This window comes from Canis lupus, chromosome 1 (genome assembly GCF_003254725.2).
Source record: "Canis lupus dingo isolate Sandy chromosome 1, ASM325472v2, whole genome shotgun sequence".
In the NCBI taxonomy this organism is placed as follows: domain Eukaryota; kingdom Metazoa; phylum Chordata; class Mammalia; order Carnivora; family Canidae; genus Canis; species Canis lupus.
In genome coordinates, this window is record NC_064243.1 from 67,946,256 (window position 1) to 67,969,842 (window position 23,587).

A 23,587-nucleotide genomic window follows, 5' to 3' on the forward strand; every position below is an offset into this window, starting at 1 on the left:
CTTCTAGAATTTATTGTGATATGAGGAGGTATCGTTCTTCAAGTATATATTACTTTAAAGAAATATTTATTTACTAACGTTTCCTTTTCTCCTTGATACATCATGGTATCTGAATATATACAAATTTGTTTATCCATATTAAGATATGTTAAAGGTCATCTGTTCTGTGCTATTTACCTTCTAGTTCATGTTACAGTATTCTGACCACCTTCATTTTATACTAAATTATAATATCTGGCAATGTAGGGGCCCCTGAGTGGCTCTCAGTCAGTTAAGTGTCTGCCTTCAGCTCAGGTCATGATCCCAGGGTCCTGAAATCGAGCCTCACATCAGGCTCCCTGCTCGGTAGGGAGCCTGCTTCTCCCTCTGCCTCTCCCCTTGCTCATGCTTTCTCTTTTTCTCTCTATCTTAAATAAATAAATAAATAAATAAATAAATAAATAAATAAATAAATAAATATTTTATGAAAATCTGGCAAACCAAGGCCCTTTCTTTTTCTTTTCCCAATTTCTTGACTAGATGTAATTATATATTCTTCTAGAGGACATTCTGATTCACAATTTCAATCTCTTCACCAAAGATGTTACTGGACTTTTATTGGAAGGCATTAAACCTATGGGTAAAGAATTAATGTCTTTACACTATTTAGTTATCCTCCCTCAACCCAGAAGTATAATACTCTTTTCTATTCAAAACCTTTTTGTGTCTCACAGTGAACTGTTTTTTATCATCACCTATATAGGTTATGCATTTCTTACATTAAGCTTATTTCTATGTATCTTACATTTTTACTTCAATGGTGAACATTACATTCTTTTCCACTTCAGTTTATTTACTAACTTGTCACTACTGATAAACATTAATAGAATAGATTTTTTTTTACATGTGTTTGATAGCCAACCACTTTGTTTTTAGTTCTAGGTGTTTCTCAGTTGATTGTTTCAGTTATTTATATATTTATAATAATATTATTTGCAAATAGTTATAATTTGCAAATACTTTTCTTGCCAGAAGGTGTATCTACTATAATAGTTTTATGTTTTTGCATTAAGTCTTCTAAAAAGGTTGTATATAGGAAGATAGCCTCCTATCTTATGCCTAATTTTAATATGAATGCCTCAGGTCTTTCACCACAAAGTATGATGCTGGTGTTTAGCTTAAGATAAATATTCTTTACCATGTTGAGAAATTTCTTTTTATTCCTGGTCTCTTAAAAACATCTCCTTTCAAGTCAGGTTAGGACATTGAAATTGATTATATGCTTATTTGTGAGAAGTAGAGTAAAAGTAAAGATGTGTTAAATATATACATTTTAGATATGATCATATATTTCTTTTTACCTTAAACAGAGTGATGAATGATATTATTAACTGAATGAATAACTGAATAATATTAACCATTCTTGAATTCCTGAAATAATTGCTATTTGTTCAGTGTGGTAGTCTCTCTCTAATCTGCTGGCTTGTAAAATTCAATAAATAATTTCAAGAGAGGGGATTAATTTATACATTCTTAAGTGAGAATCAGGTACGTTTTTCCTTCTTATGTAATCTTTACTGGTATTTTTTAACAGGGCTATTTTTCATTCATAAGATTATTTTATTTTTTTTAGGATACATTTATTTCTTTTATATATAGAGAGAGAAAGCATGAGTGGAGGGAGGGGCAGAAAGAGAGGGAGAAAAAGAATCTCAAGCAGACTCCACACTGAGCATGAAGCCCTACTCAGGGCTTGACCTCACACCCTGAGATGGTGACCTAATCTGTAATCAACTGTCGGATCCTCAGCTGACTGAGACACCCAGACACCCCCATATGATTAATTTTAAGACATTTATAAAGGATAAAGTTTAATTTCATTTTTTAGAATAAAAATTGTCTTTATATTGTCCTCTTTAGAACAATTGGCTATTGTAGCTGTTGTTGTGCTACATGTCTGTGTTTTGGAATATCCCCAAATGAAGTGAAAAAAAAAATACATGTGCACATCAAACATGCACAGCTAGTATAAATAGCTGTGCTCTGAATTTTTATATTTTCCTTCAGGGAACATATAACTTTTGAATTTAGGCAACTTTATTCATCTTTGAAATAGCCCCAGGAGGCAAATAGGAAATAGCTATTATTACTCTGATGCTGTAACTGAGGAAACTTGAAGCATACTTACTTCTTTTCTATGTGTAGTGTGGATCCCAGTTTAATATCAACACAATTACACAGAGCAATGCCCTCTACTCTGGACAGAGTGGTCATAAGTATGAATCTGGGGTCAGATGCCTTGGTTCCAATCCTGGATTCATATCTTGTGGGCTGTGGGAGCCCAGTCAGTTTATCTCAAGTCAATGGGGTCTTAGTTTCCTCACTTATAAAATGAAGATAATAATAGTACCTACCCATAGTTTTTGTAAGGATTTAATGAAATACTATATAAAGGGTACAGAACACTACTTAGTACATGGTAAGCTTCAGAGAAGAGAGAACAATGATGATGATGATGATGATGATTATGATTATGAAGATAGTAATTACCGTACATGTTATCTGCCATTTATAGTCTAAGAATCAATCAGATAATAATTAATCAAAACATGAAAAAATCATTATCTCTGGCACCATGCCAAATATCCTCACCTTTTTTCTTTAGATCTTTCTTCAAAAACATGGAGAGGGGAAGAAAAACACTATAGAAAACTTCATGGTCTAAGCATTTCAATTTTTAAATAAAATCCACATCTCTTTGTAACTATTCTCTTCAAATTCCTGATGATAGTTATCAGAGAACTGTTGCTTCACTCTAGATATTAATATATCCTACACATAGACGTGTTACTACCAATAGCTCAGTGACAATTGTCCCTTAAGGAAAATTTTCTTCAAAATGGAAGAGCAAAACCTATGTCACATTGAACCCCAAGCCAAGTGGAAGCAGAGGCTAGGGAATAAACATTAATCAGTAAGAAACATACACCTGCAGACCCTCTTAGGTAGATAGGTAGGTAAATAGATAGTTTTTCCAAGTTGATATAACACAAACACCTCTATATATCTGTATCTACAACTGTCTGTATATACCATCACTACATCCCCATGGTCAGTATTATTTTTCCGATTTTTTTCCATTTTTTTTGAAGAGAATATTGAATTGAATTCTCAGCTAGCTCAAATAGCTTTTGAAGACCAAATAATTTGTGAAAATATTATTTTCACTCTATCACAATTCTTATTTTAAAATGAAAAAATAAATTATTATGATCTACTCTGTTATCTGAAACCACTAGCATCTATGATTAAGCAATTAGTCCTATGTTTGGTAAACAGACGTATAACTAGAATCTACCGTGTTTAAGGTTAAACCCTATCTTATTGAATTTATCTAAAAACCTAACCAAATAGAGATTGTTGACATTTCATTACAACTCTGAACATTAATGCTTAGAAAATCTAAGTAACCATTAGATCCTTGGCTAAAATGTTAAGAATCAGTTTTCAAATCCACTATAAAATGCTACCTACAGACTGTGAGAGAGCACACACACTGTTATCTGATTAAATGATTTGATTTAGAAGGCCCAGGTGAATTCTATCCGAGACTACTGATAGAATCTGCAAATATGATTAAGAGTCATGTATGAAAAATATTTGCAAAAATCATGAAAATATGAAATTTTCCATAGGATGGAAAGCAGTGAAATGCCACTCCGGATTTACAAACGAAAGTAAAATGTAGCAAACATTGATTTTGATCTCCACTAAAACATGAGAATTGCTTACTTAACTAATATCTGTCAAGTGTAGAAAAATAAATACAGCTCATTAGAAATCAGTACAGGTTCACTCAAAATAAGTCATTTCAGACTAATTGCTAGGGTTATTATATGTATATCTGAGACCCTTCTTGAATCCCATTAGAATATCAAATTCATCAGAAAGTGTAACACATCATATCTCAGATCCAGCAAAAATAGGAACAGCTACCAAATGTCCAACACTGTCCACGTGTGTGCCAGGACCAAGGCTGATCACTACAGACAGATTTATTTTCTCATTTATTCTTACAGTGAACTTGTGGTGTTTAAAATCGTTCCTTCTTTTACAGTTGATGAACGAATGCTGACAGAAATGAAATAATTTGCTTATGTCATAAGCCAGTACAGGTCAGATCTATGATCCAAACTCTGGTTTGTTTAAATAGGCATTTGACAGAATGTTTCATGATATTTTCAAAAACAAGTTTGAAGAATCGGGCCAGATAGTAATCAGTTAATAAGTTTAACAGGTATAGAAGTTACTGAACTTAGTAACCAATTAACAAGTCTGATGATTGTAGAAGTTGCTCTACACCTGAAGCATGTTCAGATCTCCAGTGATGAGACCTAGGCTTTGTGTTTCACCACATCTTGTTCAAAATCATCAGTGATCTGGATGAGATCTACCAAATAGAGGATGTAGAGCCGAAGTGTTACCTAATGTATGAGATGGTGGTCAAGAAGCTAAAAGAGCCTGACAGGTGGAAAGATGAGCCACAATTAACAAGATGAAGTTAATATAAAAGGTTCTGAAGTAAGGCAGGCTCATTTGTTTTATTCATTCTTGTGGCATTTAATACATATTTCCAATGGGCAGGTATTGTGGTAAGTGATGAGAAGATACCAAGGTAAGGAATGCAGGGGCCTTGCCCTCTAGGAGCTTATAGTCTAGTGTTTATAGGGAGAGAGCAGAGGAAATGGAATGTGGTAGTAATTCCTGTGAAATAGGAGTTTTTAGTTGACTGCAGAGTCAGGTTTATAAGATTCAGATCAGGGAAGGGAGTACAGTCACTTTATTTGCAAATTTCAGGTAGAGACTTTTAATATGTATTTTAAGAGAAATTCTGAGTAGTCAAGATTATCAAATGTTTAACTTGAAGAATATGTAGAAATAATACTATTTTGTAGACATTTGAGGACTGCCTTGGGAAATGGAAATAAGACTTACTCTTCACAGCATCAGAAGGCAGAACTTGGATCATTGACTAAAAATTAGAATGAGACATGTTTTCATTCAACATAAGGAAAGCTTCATAGCTTATCATTGTATAAGATGAAAAGGGCTGCCTTATGAGGATCCATTCATTCAGTAACATATTGAAGAGGAAGTGTGGAGGCATCCCTTTAAGGAAAGAAGGCTAAGTTAAGCAACTTTTCACCTCAGAGCTAAGGAACCAAATAGTACTAATGTTATATTATTTGGTTTAGTGGAAGGAATATATAGCACCAGTTTTCCCATGTGCAAAAAACCATGCATATCATATATTCTAATCTGTTATTGGAAAGGTACTAGAACATACAATATCACTCTTGAGAATATAATTTAACTTCTCGTTACACATATAAAGCATAGGAATTTTTCCTAAAGGTTAATTTCTATTCAAGACAAGTATGTCTCAAAATAGGAAAGTCGAATGAAGGGTCTGTGTCAAAAAGTTTCAAAATTAACATCATGATTTATGTGCTGTGTTTATGGTCCTAACCAGAACATTTGGTTTCGTTAACCAAGTTTAGTATGTCAGCAACCCTGTGAAAGATTGTCCAGAGAAGGTTAAAATATTTGCTTGATCTATGAAGAAATTACATAGAGTGGTAGGTATAAAAGCAGCAAATCGTATTTTTGAATCTATTTCTGGTAATGATCAACATCAAGTGTTTGAGTCAATTATTAATGCTATATTACGTTATGTAAAATAATTCATTATGCACTGGGTTTGTTTTTACCAAAGCAAAATGCTGGTAATTTTTCAAGATCTTTTTTTTTTTTGGCACATGTTTATTTACATAAATGTAAAATATGTTCTTAAAACACTCCCCAGTTTACTCTTACCATTTGGCACCTTTCCAAATGATTTACACTGGAGTTCATAGGTAATTATTTTATCTTGGAACCAGTATCTCTTGCTATGCTGTTCTTAAATATGAGATGGCTATTTCATTGCTAAAATACTGGTAAGCCTTGGATAGCTGAATAAAAGAGGATCATGGTACTTACACAATAAATTCTAATATAAAATACAACAAATTACCTTGCTCTGTTAACCACATTTCTGTAAAGTCATTAGACTTGAAACTTGGCCTTTTTTCATCTTAAGTGGACTGACCAAACAGGCTCTCTGGGGTGAGAGAGGCCTCTAGGTTGCTGGCCTGGCATTTGAGCAGGTGAGAGTGACTCCAGATGAAATGAACAGTATAGAAGTATTAGGTTTAAAGAGAGATGAGCTCAAGTTTTGATATTTCAAATTCAAGGCACTTTTGTTATATAAAAGATCTGTCCAGGAAACATTTGGAAATGTAAGTCTAGAACTCATTAGAGCTATCTGGCCTGACTATATAAAATTTAGAGTTTTTGGCAAATGGATGATAACTAAAGTCATAGTAATGGGTGAAATCACCCAGGTAGAGTGAGAAAAGTAGGAGGAACAAGTGAGAGCCACAGTTAGAATCAACAACACCAATCTTCCTACACAGAAAGGTAAGAAAGAGTCCACGAAGGAGCATAAGAAAGAGTAGCCATAGAATTAGGAGAAAAATCAGCAGACCCCACCATTAAAGAAACCATAGGAAGAAAATTTTCAAAGAGTAGCCAGAAATATTAGTTGCTGCAGAAAATTCATGTATCATGAGGACTTATTATTGTCAGTAAATTTTGGTTTATCAATGAAGATCTTATTAGTGAGCCTGGAGTTATGGTGACATCAGAAGCTTTCTTAAAGTGGAGAGAGCTGAAGGGAGATACAGAAATCAGGAATGTAAACAATGCTTTTAAAATGAGCACTGGGTGTTATTCTGATGTTGCCAAATTGAACACCAATAAAAAATAAATTTATTATTAAAAAAAATTCTTGAAAACAAAAATAAATAAATAATAAAGAAATAAAAGAAATAAAAAATAAATAAAATAAAATAAAATAAAATAAAATAAAATAAAATAAATAAAATGCTTATCAGGGGGATCCCTGGGTGGCTCAGGGTGGCTCAGCGGTTTAGAGCCTGCCTTCTGCCAAGGGAGTGATCCTGGAGTCCCAGGATCGAGTCCCACATCAGGCTCCCTGCATGGACCCTGCTTCTCCCTCTGCCTGTGTCTCTGCCTTTCCCCCCCCCCTCTGTGTGTGTGTGTCTCATGAATAAATAAATAAAATATTTTAGAAAAATAAAAATAAAAATAAAATGCTTATCAGGGATAGGATGGAAATTTCCAGAAACTTGAGGCCCCAGAGATGCTTTTTGAGCTACGGAAGTCTGGACCAACTTCAAATGCTAATGGGAAAAATGAGCAAAGAAGGGAAAAGTGCAATTGCTGATGAAAAGGGGGAGGCAGAAAGGCAAGGAATCCAGTTTAGGAAGAGAGTAGCTTTAGACAAAGCACAAGCACCACTTCCTATGGACAGAAATAAATGCTGAGGGATGGAAAGTACTGCAAAACAGATGGTGAGTCTTTCAAAGGAAGCTGGGGGAACTCAGATGAGTGCTTCCTTTTCTCTGAAAATAGGGGGATGAAGAATGAGAGTATTTGAAATTTGTATCCTATTATATAGGAAACTGGATCCACTTTATTATAAAAGCATCTGTAAGTGGCATATTTTCAAATATAGCCTCCAAAATGGAGAAAACAGAACATGGTAATGTCATGATTTCACCTTATGCAATAGCAGAAACTCTGAGGAAAAAAAAAAAAAAGAGTCAAGAGAAGTTCTAAAAATTTACAATCCCATGGCAATGTCTGGAGAAGTGACTTCAATTACTGTGTGTTGTGAATAAGCACACACCCCATACCAGACGTTGTCTGGCCATTAGGACACACACAGAAAACTAAGTATGTGTTTCTTGATTGATTGAATTCAGCCAGAAGCCCAGCATGAGAGATGTGGGCCCAGTTCAGTATGGAGCCCACGGGTGTCTCTGTGGCTCCAACTGAGTTGTTCAGATCAGCCCACGAAGGTAGACCATGTGATATTATTGACTTTTTGGCTTCTCAACTTTCCTTTTGATATCATTGATAAGAAGTCATCCTTCTGATCACTCTAAACCCTGTGTTGTAAAATCAAGCTAAAATACAACCCCATGTTCCTCCTGTTTCCTCCTTTTTCTGAACTCCCAAAGTCAAGTATCAGATTTCCATTGGAAAACAGTCAATATTGCATTCCTGCTGCCATGCCTCTTATTTGCCATTTTAAAATTACTTTCCCAAAGTAGAAATAAATTAGTGTAGGGTTGGATGTCATTTTACCTTTTCCCCTTCACTTGATTCCTTTCAGTACCTGGCACGTAGCTCTCCCTATGTCCTTATTATATGAATTACTGCGGTGTTTTAAATATAATTCAACTTTATGAGAATTTTAATTACAAAACTACCCACTATTCTGAAACTATTCTCATTTCCTTATGGAAATATCTTAAAGCATATTACCTGAGTGCTTCTTATTATGCAAACATGAAAAAGAAAATATTGACCTGGGATTCCTGGTTTCAAATTGGGTGCTCTCTATTTATAAAGAGTTATCAACATATGGCAAGAATTAGATAAATAGCATTCTTAGTGTAGGAACTTGGGTGACCTTTTTCTTTGCTCTCGTTGCCTCTTAAAACATTTATGCTTTCCACCTTGGTTTGGTTTCAGAGCGTCCTCTGACAGGCTAGGACTAAGGTCCCAGCATTCTTAGTACTTTTCTAGCACCTTGTGGAGAAGAAACATAAATGTCCAGATGATATAATAAATTATATAAATTTGTGAAGTATGTTCCCCAGATTAGAATAAGAGAAAATTTATACAGAGATTGATACAGGAAAAGAGAAAATAAATTCTTATTGTCAGTATAGCTACAACAGCCCAGTATTAGTTTCTCTTATGAAAGAATTTCTTTAAAAATATGTATATCAAGGGGCGCCTAGGTGGCTCAGTTGCTTAAGCATCTAATTCTTGATTTCAGTGCAGGTCATGATCTCAGGGTCACGAGATGGAGCCTCGCAGTGTCATGTCCCTGATGGGCATGGAGACTGCTTAAGATTCTCCCTCTCCCTCTCCCCCAACCCACCCCCCACCCACCCTCTCTCTCTCTCTCTAAAAACAAAACAAAACAAAACATACATATATATATATATATAATATGTGTACATATATATATCAAGTATATATATATATATATCAAGATCTTTTTCAATGATATGTGTGTGTCTGTGTCTGTTCACAGGAGCTGTATGAAAAATTACATTCTAACTCTCAGTAAATGAAAAACAAACTTCTCTACCCCCCCATTTTTTTTTTTTTTTTTTACAGAATTGTCAACATCACACTGCTGGTGACTTCTGTGAACGATGTGCTCTGGGATATTATGGAATTGTCAGGGGATTGCCAAATGACTGTCAGCAATGTGCTTGCCCTCTAATTTCTTCCAGCAACAAGTAAGATTAAGAAATATTACCATATTTCCCAATCAGTAGCACCATCTGTGTAGCACAAGGCTTTCTATGATTTAACTATTTTTTCCGTGTAGACAAAAACTCAATGTAAGATATTTTTTTAAACAATGTAAAAACATGACAAAAGTGAGCACATAACGCTCTATGGTTTATTTTTCCATTCAAAGCCTGTCCCAAATAAATAATACTCACTAATTAAAATGTAAATTCTCATATTGACATAATTTATGTTTATGAAATAAATGATATATGTACACATGTGCATAATTTTATACACTTTTATAAGGATCTTGTATTTGCATATAGTTCTGACAAAGTCAGCTATGAAGAATTATTTGAGTGCATATTATATGACTTTTGCAACTCTTTCCATTCATCTTGTGTGTTTAATTCACAATTTGTAAAGAATTATCAAGAAAATAATTGAAAAAAAATAGTTAAAGGAGGGTGACTTATTTTTCTGCTCCAAAATAAGTCCATGTTTTCCAGAATCACAATCCTTTTCTGTTAAGATGGTCTGAGCTTGGTACCATGGAAACACAGCCACAAGGGGAAACAAAAGCCAGAATATTTTATTTCAGTGCTGTCTGCACATTCTGCATTGGTTTATATATTGATGAAAACCCTTGTTGCAAAGGCTGTCTATACTTCGAGCTAAGTGATTTATAGACTTCAATTTCTACCTGGTAGGGCAATTTTTTCTCTAAGAATTTGCTTTTGAGGAGACTGTACAGCAGTTTGGTCAGAATTAGAATCCTGGACACCTTATCTTGAGTTGTTTTGTGGTTTTTTTCTTCATCATTGGCTTTATATACATCTGAAAATATTTTCATCTAAATCGTCTCCCTTTCTTCTGCAAGCTCGTCTTTTTTTGTTTAAGAGAATCACAGATCTTTTGTCAAATATAAACTGTTAGATAAACTCTTCTATTTATTCACCCAACCACCAAGTGGTAGGTGTATGAAAAGTCATATTATGTCTATTTTCCTCTCCCTAATCTCCCTCTCAGATTTAAACAAGAGAATGCTATTTTTTTTTGTTATTAAAATGTGAGCCATTGGATTAGAAAGATTCAGCAATTAACTGATCGTTTCTTTGGTAACAATGAATCATAACATCGGTTGAAAAGGCTCACAATAAAACGTGTCTTAAGAGAAGTCGACTTAAATGTCAAGGGAATTCAAAGGCACAAAATACCACACTCGATTTTGGAAGCTTTAAGAACATATGGAAAGAATTAGTAGCATTTCTAATAGATCATAAACGGTGGATGGGAAGGTTTCTGTTGGTGGAGATAGCAGGAGATTACAGGAACAAAAGCTTAGGAACCAGTTCTTCACGTTTACGAACTAACAAGAGCTTGCAGCATGGAGTTCAGATAGAGCTCATAACGGCAGGTGAAGAGGAGTAGGAGGATGGAGGCCAAGCTATAGAAATTCTTGCATACCCATCTAAGAAATTGTTCTTTAATTTTCTCCGTAATGAGGACACACTGCAAGTTTTAAGTTAAAACAAACAAGCAAAAAAGGTTAATGTGATCAGAGCCACACTTTAGGAAGACTGTTATGGGAGAGGTAAGTAAAATGTTGAATTCAGACAGGCCCAGGAACAAATTGAAGAGCATGATTAATTTAAGCTGTTGTGCTAATTATGCAATTTTTATGAGAACCTGAAGGTAGGCCGTAGGAACAGGAAGGAAGACAAGGGGACGGTTGTAAGAACATGGGTGAATGCAGCTCTCCAGAAGTGCTAACAAATTTGGTCTGAAGGGTTGGGGCCAGGCAGGAGTTGAAGACAAGCGTTGATAACTGGGTTGACCTCACGAAGGGTAGTAAATCGATTAACCCGAACCGGAAATTCAAGAGAGAGCTGCTGCAGAGGACAGAAGAGCGATGCTCCAAATAGGTTCAAAATTAAATATGAAAGATCTGTCCAGATGGAAATATGCAAATAGCTGCAGAAAATGAAAATAGAATTGGAAGGGCAGATGAAGGAAGAGATATGTTAATAAATGAATTGAAATTGGGTAAGATTTCCCAGGGGCGTGTTACCCAAGCGGAGCACGTGGAAAGAAGGAAAGACGGAATGGCCTCCACTAGAGAAACCAGAAGAGAAAGAGGAGCCAAGACGGGAGCTGTCAGGAAGAGAACTGAGACCCCTCCCCCCCAGCTAAGGACACCCCCAGGGAGAGGGCAGCTGCTCCCAGAGGAGACCAAATACACATGGATGCCCTTGCCGGTGAGGGTTGTGGGGCAGTTTGACAGTCAGTAGTGGAAACAGGCACCGTGGTAGCAGGATATCAGTTTATCGCTTTAAGAAACGTCAAGGAAAAGAAAGTGCTACCGTGACCGGTGAGCAGAATCGATAAAAGGGTATGTTTTCATTTTCGTTTTCTGTGATTTTTATAATTTAAGTATATTTTTATGGAAAGAACCCTGTAAGAATCAAAATACCAAATCAAGGTGGCCAGTTCAATGGCTTTCAAGCTTTCTTTACTGCTACCATTGTAAGAATTCATTTTTTTAAATATCATAACTCAGTATGTGAAAAACTTACATACATATAATACATATTTTTATAAATACGTATATCCTCTAAAAATTTTATTCGATTTTATTCCCCTGCATTATTAGAAGAAATTTTAGTTCAAACCTACTAGAGTGATTTTGGGATGCACTCCTATCACCACCACCTAAAGTTTAACATGTTAATTAACAAACCAAAGACCTGTGTGTGGTAAGAAGAGAAGAATTAAAATACAAAGCAAGAAAAATAAATAAATAAATAAATAAATAAATAAATAAATAAATAAATAAAGAATGAATGAATGAATGAATGAATGAATAAAATACAAAGCAAGGAAGCCAGCCAGAGTAAAGAGGAGAGACTCTTCTTCCCAAGATAGAAAGATAGATTCTAAGAAAGAAAGAAAGAAAGAAAGAAAGAAAGAAAGAAAGAAAAAAGAAAAAAAGAAAAGAAAAAAGAAAAGAAAAGAAAAGAAAAGAAAAGAAAAGAAAAGAAAAGAAAAGAAAAGAAAAGAAAAGAAAACATAGATTCTGAACCACAGATGGAGGAGGCTGAGATACCTCCTTTCGGTGACTCTGATCTGCACAGCCAGGGAAAATGAAGGAGTGAGGCATGGGGAATGATGCTCGCTCATTTCCACACGTTAGTTTTTCAGTATTTCTTACCAAAGCAAATATGACACACCGTCAACCACCGTGACTGTGCAGCGTTGCTCAGGGTTTTCCACCACCTACTCCAGGAAAGGTCGGATAGTTTTTCATCAAAGTAGAAGAAACCCTGACCCTCTGCAATCTCACCGCCTTTCCCAATCAGTGCCCTCTCCTCTTCCCCGGTGATGCCGCATCTGAGTCCCTTGTTCTTTCCCAAACACGCTAGCAATCTCTGCGAGACAGAGAAAGACAAAAACTGTGTGGTTTCACTTAACGTGTGGAATTTTACAAACAGGAACCCACTGAAACCAAATGTGGAATGGCTGTTGCCAGGGGGTGGGGAGTGGGGGAAACCGGGAGAGGCTGGTAAAAGGATACAATTTCAGGTGTAAGACGAAGGAGATCTGAGGATCTACTAATATATAACATGGGAACTGTAGCTGATAATGCTTTATTGCATAATTGGAACTTGCTAAGCAAATAGGACCTATGTTCTCACCAAAAAAAAAAAAAAAACATATATATATATATATATATATGTATATATATAGGCAGCTATGTGGGGTGATAGATGTGTTCATTTATGTGTACATATGTGTATACCAAGTCATCACATGCACAATTTAATTATGTTATGGTTTTATTTACCGGTCAGACGTCAGTAAAGCCGAACACAACACCAGCAGATGTATAATGTAACGTCAGGCAGCAAAAGTGCTACCAGGGAATCGAGAGTGGCCGGTGCCCTTTTAGAGAGGGGCCCCAGTGAAGATCTTCATAAACAAAGGCTTGGATAGAGATGAATGGAGTGATGGGGGGCGGGGAACCGCGTGCCTACCTGGGGGAGAGGCCCGCCAGAGGAGACAGCGGGTACACTGGCCAGGGGACTGGCCCATGCTTAGCAGACAGCGTGAATCCAGGGCAGCTGAGAAGAGTGAGTGGTGTCCGGGAAGAGTGACCAACATATGATTCTGAGAAGCTTCCGTGGTCAATGAAATGTCCTAGCTGCCAAGTCTCCCAATGGCAGGAGGCGACTTGGAACAGCATCAGGCAGTGATGCCGGTGATGGCAGCAGGAGCAGCAGTTTCAGGTAGAGCGCAGGTGGAACGGGAGAGGAAGGGAGACAGAGTTGACTCGGTGGTTCACGGCAGAACAAATGGAAGCACAGAGTGACCGGCGATGAGAAGGGGAAAATCATAGAAAGGTCGCTGGTGTTTTGGAGGTGGAAACTCGGTGTTAGATCCTTTAGGGTAGGTGCAAAGGTTTCAAGACTGAACGAGACCATCTAGGGGAGAGGACAGGACAGGCTGGGAGAAATCTGGAGACTGAAGTGGGAGGCACATGAAGAGGTCAAGGACACGATGTGTGGTCAGCAAAGGAGACTGAAAAAGGACAACCAGGGAATTAGGATAAAAAGGAGGAGGGGGTGGGATCCAGGAAGCCATTTCCTCTCTATCGTATCCACGGGAACAAGACAGACTAGCAAACTCTAAATCTTAGAAACTCTCTTGAGGCAAATTTGGAATTAGCAAACATAAGGAAACGTCTAGGGCGGCTGCCGAGAGAATGGCACAAGGACTTCTGAGCGGCCCTGGAGACCATATGAGAACCAAGAGCGGATGAAGGAGTTGTAGGCAGTAAGAATCTACTCTAACTTGAAGTAAGCTGTGAACCCTACACCCTCCTTCGTAAGCCCTTATATGTGATTCAAGGAAAGGTTTCAAAACACCATAATATCATAGCTCAAAAACGTTCCTATCAACTATTCAAGGAGAATTCTAACATTCTTGCATAGTAATTGAGGCAGATATATTACTGTAGAGGATTATGGTTTAATTATGTTGGCTCTCTAGAGTTTCACTTGAAAAGTCTAAAAACTTGTTTCCAAGTGCCATACACACACACACACACACAGGACTTTGAAATGTGATATATGAGTTTGTGGTGTATGCACATGTATGTGTGTGTGTGTGCAGATGCACTCAGCATCAAGCTTTAACTGAGAGAGCTAAAAGCTTGCCAGAAAGTGTCAATTATGTATTTGTGGATCTGTTTTGAGAAGGCAAAAAATAAATTTGTCGGATAATGAGTGTGTGAGTAGTAGATCAATTTGTTCATGTATTTCGCAAAGGTTAGAGTTTATTACTCAATCATGTGCTATTGATTGAACTCACCAGAAGACAGTTAAAATAGGCTCCTCATGGCACCTGCCCAAGAGGAGTCGAGGCCCTGGTCTATACACAACACATCCTTATCGGCATCAACTTCTTTAGCAGACCAACAAAAAGATAAATGATATTTACAGCATAACCATTTTGCAACAAATATATTATTATTTTTTCCTTCTAAGTTCCCAGTGCATCCTGTGGTTTTATCTAGTGGGAATCCTCTTGAAAGAAGTTTGTAGCAACCTAAAACTGCGTGTTAGTACAGGTTAGTTTTCAAGTCTTCCTAAGTGTTTCTTTTGTAAGGTAGGATGATCAGAAATCCCGGCAAAGCCTGACTGGCTGTGGTCTACCGGTGCAGCAGTAAGAACAGGGCAAGTTCTAGAAGACCTGCTTAATAGAAAAGATCATAAAATTGTCAGAAAATCTTATTCATTTTCTTGTAGAGCAATTTCCCTCCTTTCCCCACACTAAATCACATTACTTTGTGTTTAAAATAAATTTAGTTTGAAATCTGTATGTAAATTAGAAAAGGCATTCTTATTTTAAGTGAAATATTTATTCACACTTCATGTGTTGAAGTGCTAGTGGCAATTTGGGCTGAATTTTCAGAAAAAAAGTTATATAGCTTTTAGGACCTTTTTTTTTTTTTTTTACTTGAAAAACATTCAGTCATACTTATTCTGCTTTCAGGCAAATGCACATGAATTCTAGCCATATTTTTCTTTCAATTCATGGAAAACAGGACACTTGCTGGATGTTTAATACTTTTATGGTTGTCATATAATTAAAATTACAAAATGTTTACATAGTCAGTGTGAGGCATTGTAAATTCACTAAAAAACAACCATATATTTGTGGATTATTATGGGTATTATTTTGTTGTGATATCCTACCTTTGAATAGAAACATAAATAATTGTGGATATGTCATTTATAACCAACTCAAAATAAGTCCCAATCACCTGGATAATGACAGAAATACTTAAATATATAAAATAAATAAGCTAAAGATTTTTTACAATCTTTTTTCTTTTTGTCAGTTTCAGCCCTTCCTGTGTCTTGGAAGGCCTCGATGATTACCGCTGCACCGCTTGCCCTCGGGGGTACGAAGGCCAGTACTGTGAACGGTATGAATACTCATGAAACATAGAGATCATATCATAAAGGACCAAAGTAAAAAAGAACTCATTATTTTCATAATTTATTTTCATCTTCTCTAGCAGTTCATAGGCTTGCCAAACTATTTTTATTTCTGTATCTTGGTAGACTTTCTCTGAAGACAGTTGTTTATTTCCATTTTGTATGTAGACTTTCTCAAAGATTCCAAATTATTTTACAGTTATCTAATTTATGTTTTAGGGTACACGTATCTCTATATATAGCACATATCTATACATCTATATTTAGTGTACACACATACGTGTAGTGTATACACATCTATATATCTGTATATTATCATAGTTAATAATGATAAAAAGCTGGCTACACATAATTCTCATCTTAATCCACTGGAAAATATTGGCTAACACTGTGCATGTCACTATTCTGAGCATTATGGCACTATAGCACCAAATGTATACGTAATTCAGAGCGTGAATATATTAAGCATTCTTAGAACAATGGAAACAATAAAGTGTTTGTTATTGGGTTTCCCTTAACAATAAGCAAACAATATTACTTAAATGCTTCTGCTCACCATATTTTTTAAAGTTTCTTTTTAAGTTTTTATTTAAATTCCAGTTAACATTCCGTGTAAAGTTTAGTGATTCAACACTTCCATACAACACTCAGTGCTCATCACAAGTGAACCCTTAATCCCCATCACCTATTTAACCCGTCCCTCTACCACCTCCCCTCTTTTTCACCGTATTTTTTTTTACAAAATCTGATAATGTGTTTATGTAGCTGTTAAATTGAATATAAACTGTAATACAAATGATAAATTAAGAAACACAATTCCAGACTGTCTATGAAGGCCGTAATTAATATCTTCTGGGTCCATATTTTCCGTAAGATCAGTATCCTGGATATTGAAGCTTATCACCACCATTTTTAGTATGTTTTAGGTATTACCTCTAAAGTAACTATTTATAGTATACATACATGATAGTTTTGGTGTTAATTGATAACAAGTTTTTAAAAATACAAATATTTATATTTATAGTAAAATAAATACATATGGTATATTTCAAATATATTTAGCATATAATTAGTCAATCATGCCTAAATGTTTAAAAAGGTGATTGTCTTCTATTCTAAAAATACAGTAATAAAAATTTTTTCTCTAAGTGTTTATCCATGGACATAGTCTAGCTCCACTAATTTAGGTAGGTCCTAATTTTTTTTTTTTTTTACCTAGAGTATCAATAGCTGATGCTCTACTCACTTTACACTAACATTGTGAAGATTGAAGGTGTAGAGGATACATTGGTGCCCTGCCTAAGTGCTTCCTCTCCCTAAGGCCTGAGAATTTACCCCACCTTCTTCCAGGGGCCCTTAGCCAATGACTGACTAGCATGGAAGTACAAAATCCAGATGCTTATGCTTATGCTTGCTCCAGAGTTTTTCATGGAATCAGGCAGAGTTTTTCATGGAATCAGGACATTGCTTGGACTTTTTCCTTTCCATGCCCTGCTTTACCCACTCCTTTGCTGGGTTCTTCTAGGAGAACTCCTTAAACTATCAATCTCTTTCCAAATATAAATCAATATTAATTGTATACTCACCCATCTAAAAGTCTTCTTTTGATATAGCCAGCAATGATTGTGTTAATAATGGAAGTAAGTAGATAACTAAATAATTAAACTTAAATTTTGTGAATTCCAATGAATTTTCTACAGGTTTGCAAATTATATTTCCAAACAATTCTGCGTGTGAAAACTCTAAACAGAATATCCAATACTTGCATATAACAGTGCATTCACAATTTTATGCCCACAGAAATTAACAGCAATTAAATAATTCAAAGTAATACAAAAATCCAAAAAAAAATCCATTTGTTTTGGAGATATATACATTTGAATATATGTATTTTTCATGTCTACCAGTGTGCTTTGGTATTCATGGCTAGACTAATATTCATTTCATGCCCTTGAAAATACCAGTAGAATGATGATTAAAAGTGTCCCTGGACACCAAGGGTGTTATCTGCAGTAATTTATGAAAAAAATGTTCGATAGTATACTACATTTATAAATTGGAGTTCCCACTATCTATGAAAGCATGTATATAGAAAAGACTGGAAGGGTGCACCGAATTGACAGTTACTGTCTTAAGGCAAAGTGATTATAGAAAATTTATTTTTTTTCATATCCATTAATGTTTAATCAATAGGAGTTGGCAGTTCATATAGCATATAGATGAACAGGGTCATACAACTATCAAATGTGAATGGCTTGAATAGTTTTTGCAGTTCTCAGATGTTGTTACAGCTTTACATTCATCATCTCTAACATATAAATGATCAAGTTATATTTCCCTGAAAAATTGCTTTTATTCCGCTAAATTAAACCAAAGGTTTTGGTTAAATTTTTATTGTGACTTTCCAAATAAATTTGTTCCCCTTCTGAGACTTTCTTGAATCATTAAAATCATCTTATGACCTGCCTAAGCTCATCAGCTCAGGTCTAAAATTGCTTACATGTTTTGAGTGTCCCTGTAATGTAGGAAACCCTCACCATGCTTTCTCTTTGTTACTTTTGTAGTAAACTATGACCATTTAATCAACCTGAACCTGCTTAGAATAGAATTCTTTCACCTGTAAATGTTAAGAAATAATTTAAGTGGACTTGTTTAAATGGTAGTTTTATTGAGCATTTATAATCTTACATTGAAATAAGGTAACAATTAAAACTCCAAATGTATAAAAACCTAGTAATGGATAACTTATTTTTTTTTTTTTGGTTTGCCTTTTCTAACCAGCACAAGATAAATGAACTTTCACAAGTTGTGCAAATTTCCACAACCCCAGGCCACAAAAATCATTCAGGAGTATAGGCCTAATGTTAGTGATTTTTGGCTTTGACCTATTGTGTCTCAACTTCCTCCCACACTTGTCTCTGGAACAAAAATTCTGGGTTTTGTTTATATTTAATTGACCATATATATAACATATAATTTGTTGTCCAAACTGGGATACTGTGAGGATAGGAAGTGTTTTAATAATTAAATCAGGACAACAGGTAATTTGGGACCATCCTGAGTAACTCAAAGTCCTGGTAGCATCTTGTTGTTACCAGACTTCCAGTAACATAACCCCTGTGGTCTGTCCTTAGGCAAATGGATATGCGAACGGGTGGAAGAGTCCATGAATTGATTTCATTTGCGGTTCATCTAGTTGGATTTCCTTTCTAATCTCTCAGATTAATGTTATGTATTTTATTTGCATAACATTAGCCCCCTTCTTTGGGTATATAATAAAAAATCCATCTTCAGTAAGATGTGCTAAAAAGACCAGTAAAATTAAATAGAAAATGTAGTATATTGCCGCTTAATTACTTCTTTTTCCTTGTCAGTAAAATTAGTGAGTTGAATTATTTGGTCATTTTGAGCTTTAAGATGCGTGAGTCTAGGAAAGCCCAGGTGTCAGTCTCTAATTCCACTTATATATAATTTTTTTAAAAAAGAAGACTTCAAAACAATGTTTATGATCTAGAGCAATGGTGGGCAAGTTGGCCCACAAAATGCGGCCTACTGCCTGATTCTGTAGGGCACTGGAAACTAAGAATGGTCCTTACAGGCGAATGTTTACTGTCAGTGTCCTGAGAGGAAGTGCTAGGTTGGAGCCCTGAATACCAAAGCACACGAGTAAACATGAAAAAATATATATATTCAAACATGTATATCTCCAAATTGAAGTAATAAGCTCGATACCTTAGCAAGAACTTCCTTCTTCTCACTAGTGGATTGATCTTCCATTAATGAATCATCAATAAATTCTTACCGCACTCCGTATCATTAATCATCATTTTTATGATTAAGTTTTGAATTCCATCAACCAGAAAAGCCCTCTGCACGTGTCTTCCTCGTCCCCCGAACGATTCTGGTTTTGCATCTTGATCTGTGCAGACCTCAGGTGTGCAGTCCCTGGTCCTTTCTGGGAGGGGTTTCCCCACTGGTCCTGTCCCACCAGGGCCACGGGGCCTACGCTGACCTCTGCTTCCTCCACTTTCCTCCAGGTGCAGCCCCGGCTACACCGGCAGCCCCCGCAGCCCCGGCGGCACCTGCCAGGAATGTGAGTGTGACCCGCACGGCTCGCTGCCCCTGCCCTGTGACCCGGCCACGGGGCTGTGCACCTGCCGGCCCGGGGCCACCGGCCCGAAGTGCGACGGCTGCCAGCCCGGGCACGCTCGCCAGGGCTCCGAGTGTGTGTGTGCGTACCTGGGCACAGGGAGTGGGCGGGCAGTGGAGGGGGACGCTGACCTCAGGCCCGGGGACTGGGACCCCCGCTGACCATGACCCCACTGACCGTGACCCCCTCTGACCGCAACCCCCACTGACCTCGAGCCCACTGACCGGGACCCCCGCTGACCACGACCCCCGCTGAATTCGAGCCCGGTGACCGTGACCCCTCCTGACCTTGACCCCCACTGGCCTCGAGCCCAGTGACCAGGACCCCTGCTGACTGCGACCCCCGCTGACCTCAAGCCCACTGACTGCGACCCTGACTGTGATCCCCGCTGACCTTGAACCTGTGACCACGACCCCCGCTGACTGTGACCCCCGCTGACCTCGAGCCCACTGACCGCGACCCCCGCTGACTGTGACCCCCGCTGACCTCGAGCCCACTGACCATGACCCTGCTGACCTTAGAGACTTGTAGCTGCCACTAACAATTGCCAATGACCAAGCTAGGTTTTTATGGAATCCAAAATGGTGGATTTCTTGTAGGACACAGGCCTTTTATACATGGAATTTCCATTGTTGTCAAGAGGAATTTACACAAATAATCTGTGCCCTTGGTAGGTTATATTTAGAGCAGAGTCCCTCATAGTGAGCCAAATTCAACCTACCAAAGTTACCAACCTCACCAATCGGAGCCAGTGCCGGGGCATGTCTAACCAATGCCCTGTCTTCAGACCCCAGGCATTCTCCAAAACCTCTTTCACTGCACGTGGTTCATCATAATAGTAATTCTTTAAAATTTCACCCGTGTTGAGAGCTTACCACTTGCCAGACACTATAGTAAGCACCTCATGATTGCAACATCTCTATACATTATTATCTCTACTGTGTGGTAACAAAACTGAATTTAGGTAATTTATTTTTCAAAGCTCACAGTGACTTTTCAACAGAGCTATGATTTGAACCTGGGTCTGCCTTACAAATCTTACTTTCTTTTACACTGAATGCCAATGCAACACAGTGAAAGCAGACGTGGTTTTCCCACTATATTCAACATTAATCAATTCAGTTCTTTATTTCTTGGACTTAAAGCCCATGTTACCTCAGTAAAGAATAAAGATAAAATGGGCTAAAAATGAAAAATTTTATTTTTTTTGAAAAATTTTAGATATATATAATGTTAATAGGTACAAACTTTTTTTCCTACTAACTGCTGAGACTCTCTCCTCTAAGATTTAAAACGTTATGATAGTTATATGCTAGTTAGGATAGATTTTTTATTCATCAGGGATTGTGAGGTAGAGAGTCCTGCCTTCTATGGAAGTGAAAAAAGCACTAGCTGGGTGCTCAGATTTCTTTCTAGACATTTTCATTTTTTTCTGATAGGAATAATTTGGGATAACTCTAACATGTTGGTGAGTTCTGAAGAGATATTTTGTTGGACTTTCAGAAAACAGGATGGATTTCTCCTTAGTATGTTAGGTTAATACAAAGCCAACCTCCTCTTCTAACCCTCATTCACAATTTACATACCATTTTATAAAACGAGAAGAACCACCTGCCTTTTTGAAATTTGAGAATGAGCAAGAAAGACATTTATTTAATAGTAAGGTTCTGTATGGTGAATCACAAAACTTGGATTTGTTCATGTCCTATTTTCTACAGATCAGTAGTTAACACAAAACAACTCATGTAATGTTTAAAATAGATTATGAGTGGCATAGTAAAATATATTACTCTTATATAGAACAGAAATTAAAATTGGGAGCTGTTGGCAAGATGTTATTCCATAAAGAGTGCCTGAAATAGCATTTTATAAATATCGAATTGATGCTTCCTATTTTTATTCATTGCATATGAGATATTAGGAATATAAGAGCTTTATTATTTATAGTCACAATTTATCTAAAATATAACATTTAAGATGAGGTTTTGCTTGCCGGTGTAGCAAAAGCAATCATGAAGTGTGTTTTTTACCTGAAACCTAGCTAAATGTGATAGTGCCCCTTAACTATATAAAATATATATACACTTTTCAGCCACTTGGTAAAAGCTAAGATCTGAGGTTTTATCCTACCTTGACACTGATCTGCAGAGATGGTCAAGATTATTGTTTTTTTTTTTTTTAAGATTTTATTTATTTATTCATGAGAGACACACACAGAGAGGCAGAGACCTAGGCAGAGGGAGCAGCAGGCTCCATGCAGGGAGCCACATGTGGGACTCGATCCCAGGACCCCGGGGTCACGCCCTGAGCCAAAGGTAGACTGAGCCACCGAGGCGTCCCAAGATTATTGTTTTTAATATCCAATTGCTGGCAAGAATCTTACCACAATAACACAGTGGCCCTTCTGTATTATTACTAGAACGCTGCTGTGCTCCTGTAAATCAACGATGATTGCTAATGGCAATTATTGCTCCTTGTAAATGAGAGCAGGAACAAAACAGTACAATGTGGCTGATCACCGTAAAGAAAAGGAGACTTTCATAATAAAAGATAATGAGAGAGTATCAGTTGACCTCCAGATGCTATTTAATGAGTTGTGGCTTTGCTTATGGGACATGTGACCACGCTCCATCCTTGCCCCTTAAATGCCATCCTCTTTCTGCTCCCACTTAATCCCCAAGTGCTACTTCCTAGCCAAAGGCCAGTGTATCTACTGCAGTTTTTTACAACCCCAAGCTGTGGCATGTTATTCAAATCCGGACATCATGGAATCTATAAAAGCAACTTCTGTTCACCCTGTTTGTACCTGATCTGCATGTTTTGTTGGTCAAAGATGTTTTGAGTCCTTTGTCAACCTCCTTGGGATAGGTCCAGGATTACAAGAATGTAGAACAGCAACTATCACTCTGATTCTGGGTAATTTTCCTAGTTATTGGCACTCAGTCTCATGGTTTATATATCACATTGAGAGAGCCATTCCATTGATGGAAGGAGTTGTGCTGTTGAACTGTCATCTACAGGAGGCTGATCTCTATTTCCTTTATTTTCTGTCAAGCTTTACTTTAAGAGTCAACTCCATTTGATGACAGTTGTCACTCTGCTAGATCCAAGGAGTTCACTGACCTCAAAGAACAATAGAGTCATATGATCTTCAAGTCAGAGGAGGTCTTATAAGTAAGGTAGTCTGTCTTTTCTGTGGTGTCCCTGAAACTGACCATCTTCTGATGTGAGGAACATGCTGTCAGGATGTGTCTCTAGAAGGTTCAAATCCTTGACTGGCTGCATACAAGTTGTGAGACACCATTTAGTTAACTCTTCGAAGCTTCACTTCATCATCTGAAGAGATGGTCATCAATCATCACTTTACATCACTTCCATCTGTAAAATGGAAACAAAATACTAATGCAACATACCTAAGCATAATAGATGCTCAATAAATTCTAGGCATTATTAGCATCATGGTTATTATTTGACCACTTTATTAAAAAAAACATGATATTTTGTACAG

At 36.9% G+C, this 23,587-nt stretch overlaps 1 protein-coding gene and 1 long non-coding RNA gene across 5 annotated transcripts in view; one reads left to right on the plus strand and one right to left on the minus strand.

Annotated features, from left to right (window-relative positions):
- Positions 1–23,587, plus strand: part of LAMA2 (laminin subunit alpha 2) — a 583,497-nt gene that overhangs the window by 400,195 nt on the left and 159,715 nt on the right. For all 3 annotated transcript variants that reach the window (XM_049115400.1, XM_049115407.1, XM_049115415.1), the window contains 3 exons: positions 9,304–9,428; positions 15,830–15,916; positions 19,967–20,160. In XM_049115400.1, the coding sequence (XP_048971357.1) occupies positions 9,304–9,428; positions 15,830–15,916; positions 19,967–20,160 (406 nt within the window). The remainder of the gene's footprint in view (positions 1–9,303; positions 9,429–15,829; positions 15,917–19,966; positions 20,161–23,587) is intronic.
- LOC112644555 (uncharacterized) overlaps positions 21,510–23,587 on the minus strand; it is a 36,820-nt gene continuing 34,742 nt past the window's right edge. For both annotated transcript variants that reach the window (XR_003126492.3, XR_003126491.3), the window contains one exon: positions 21,510–23,457. This is a non-coding gene — a long non-coding RNA (uncharacterized LOC112644555). The remainder of the gene's footprint in view (positions 23,458–23,587) is intronic.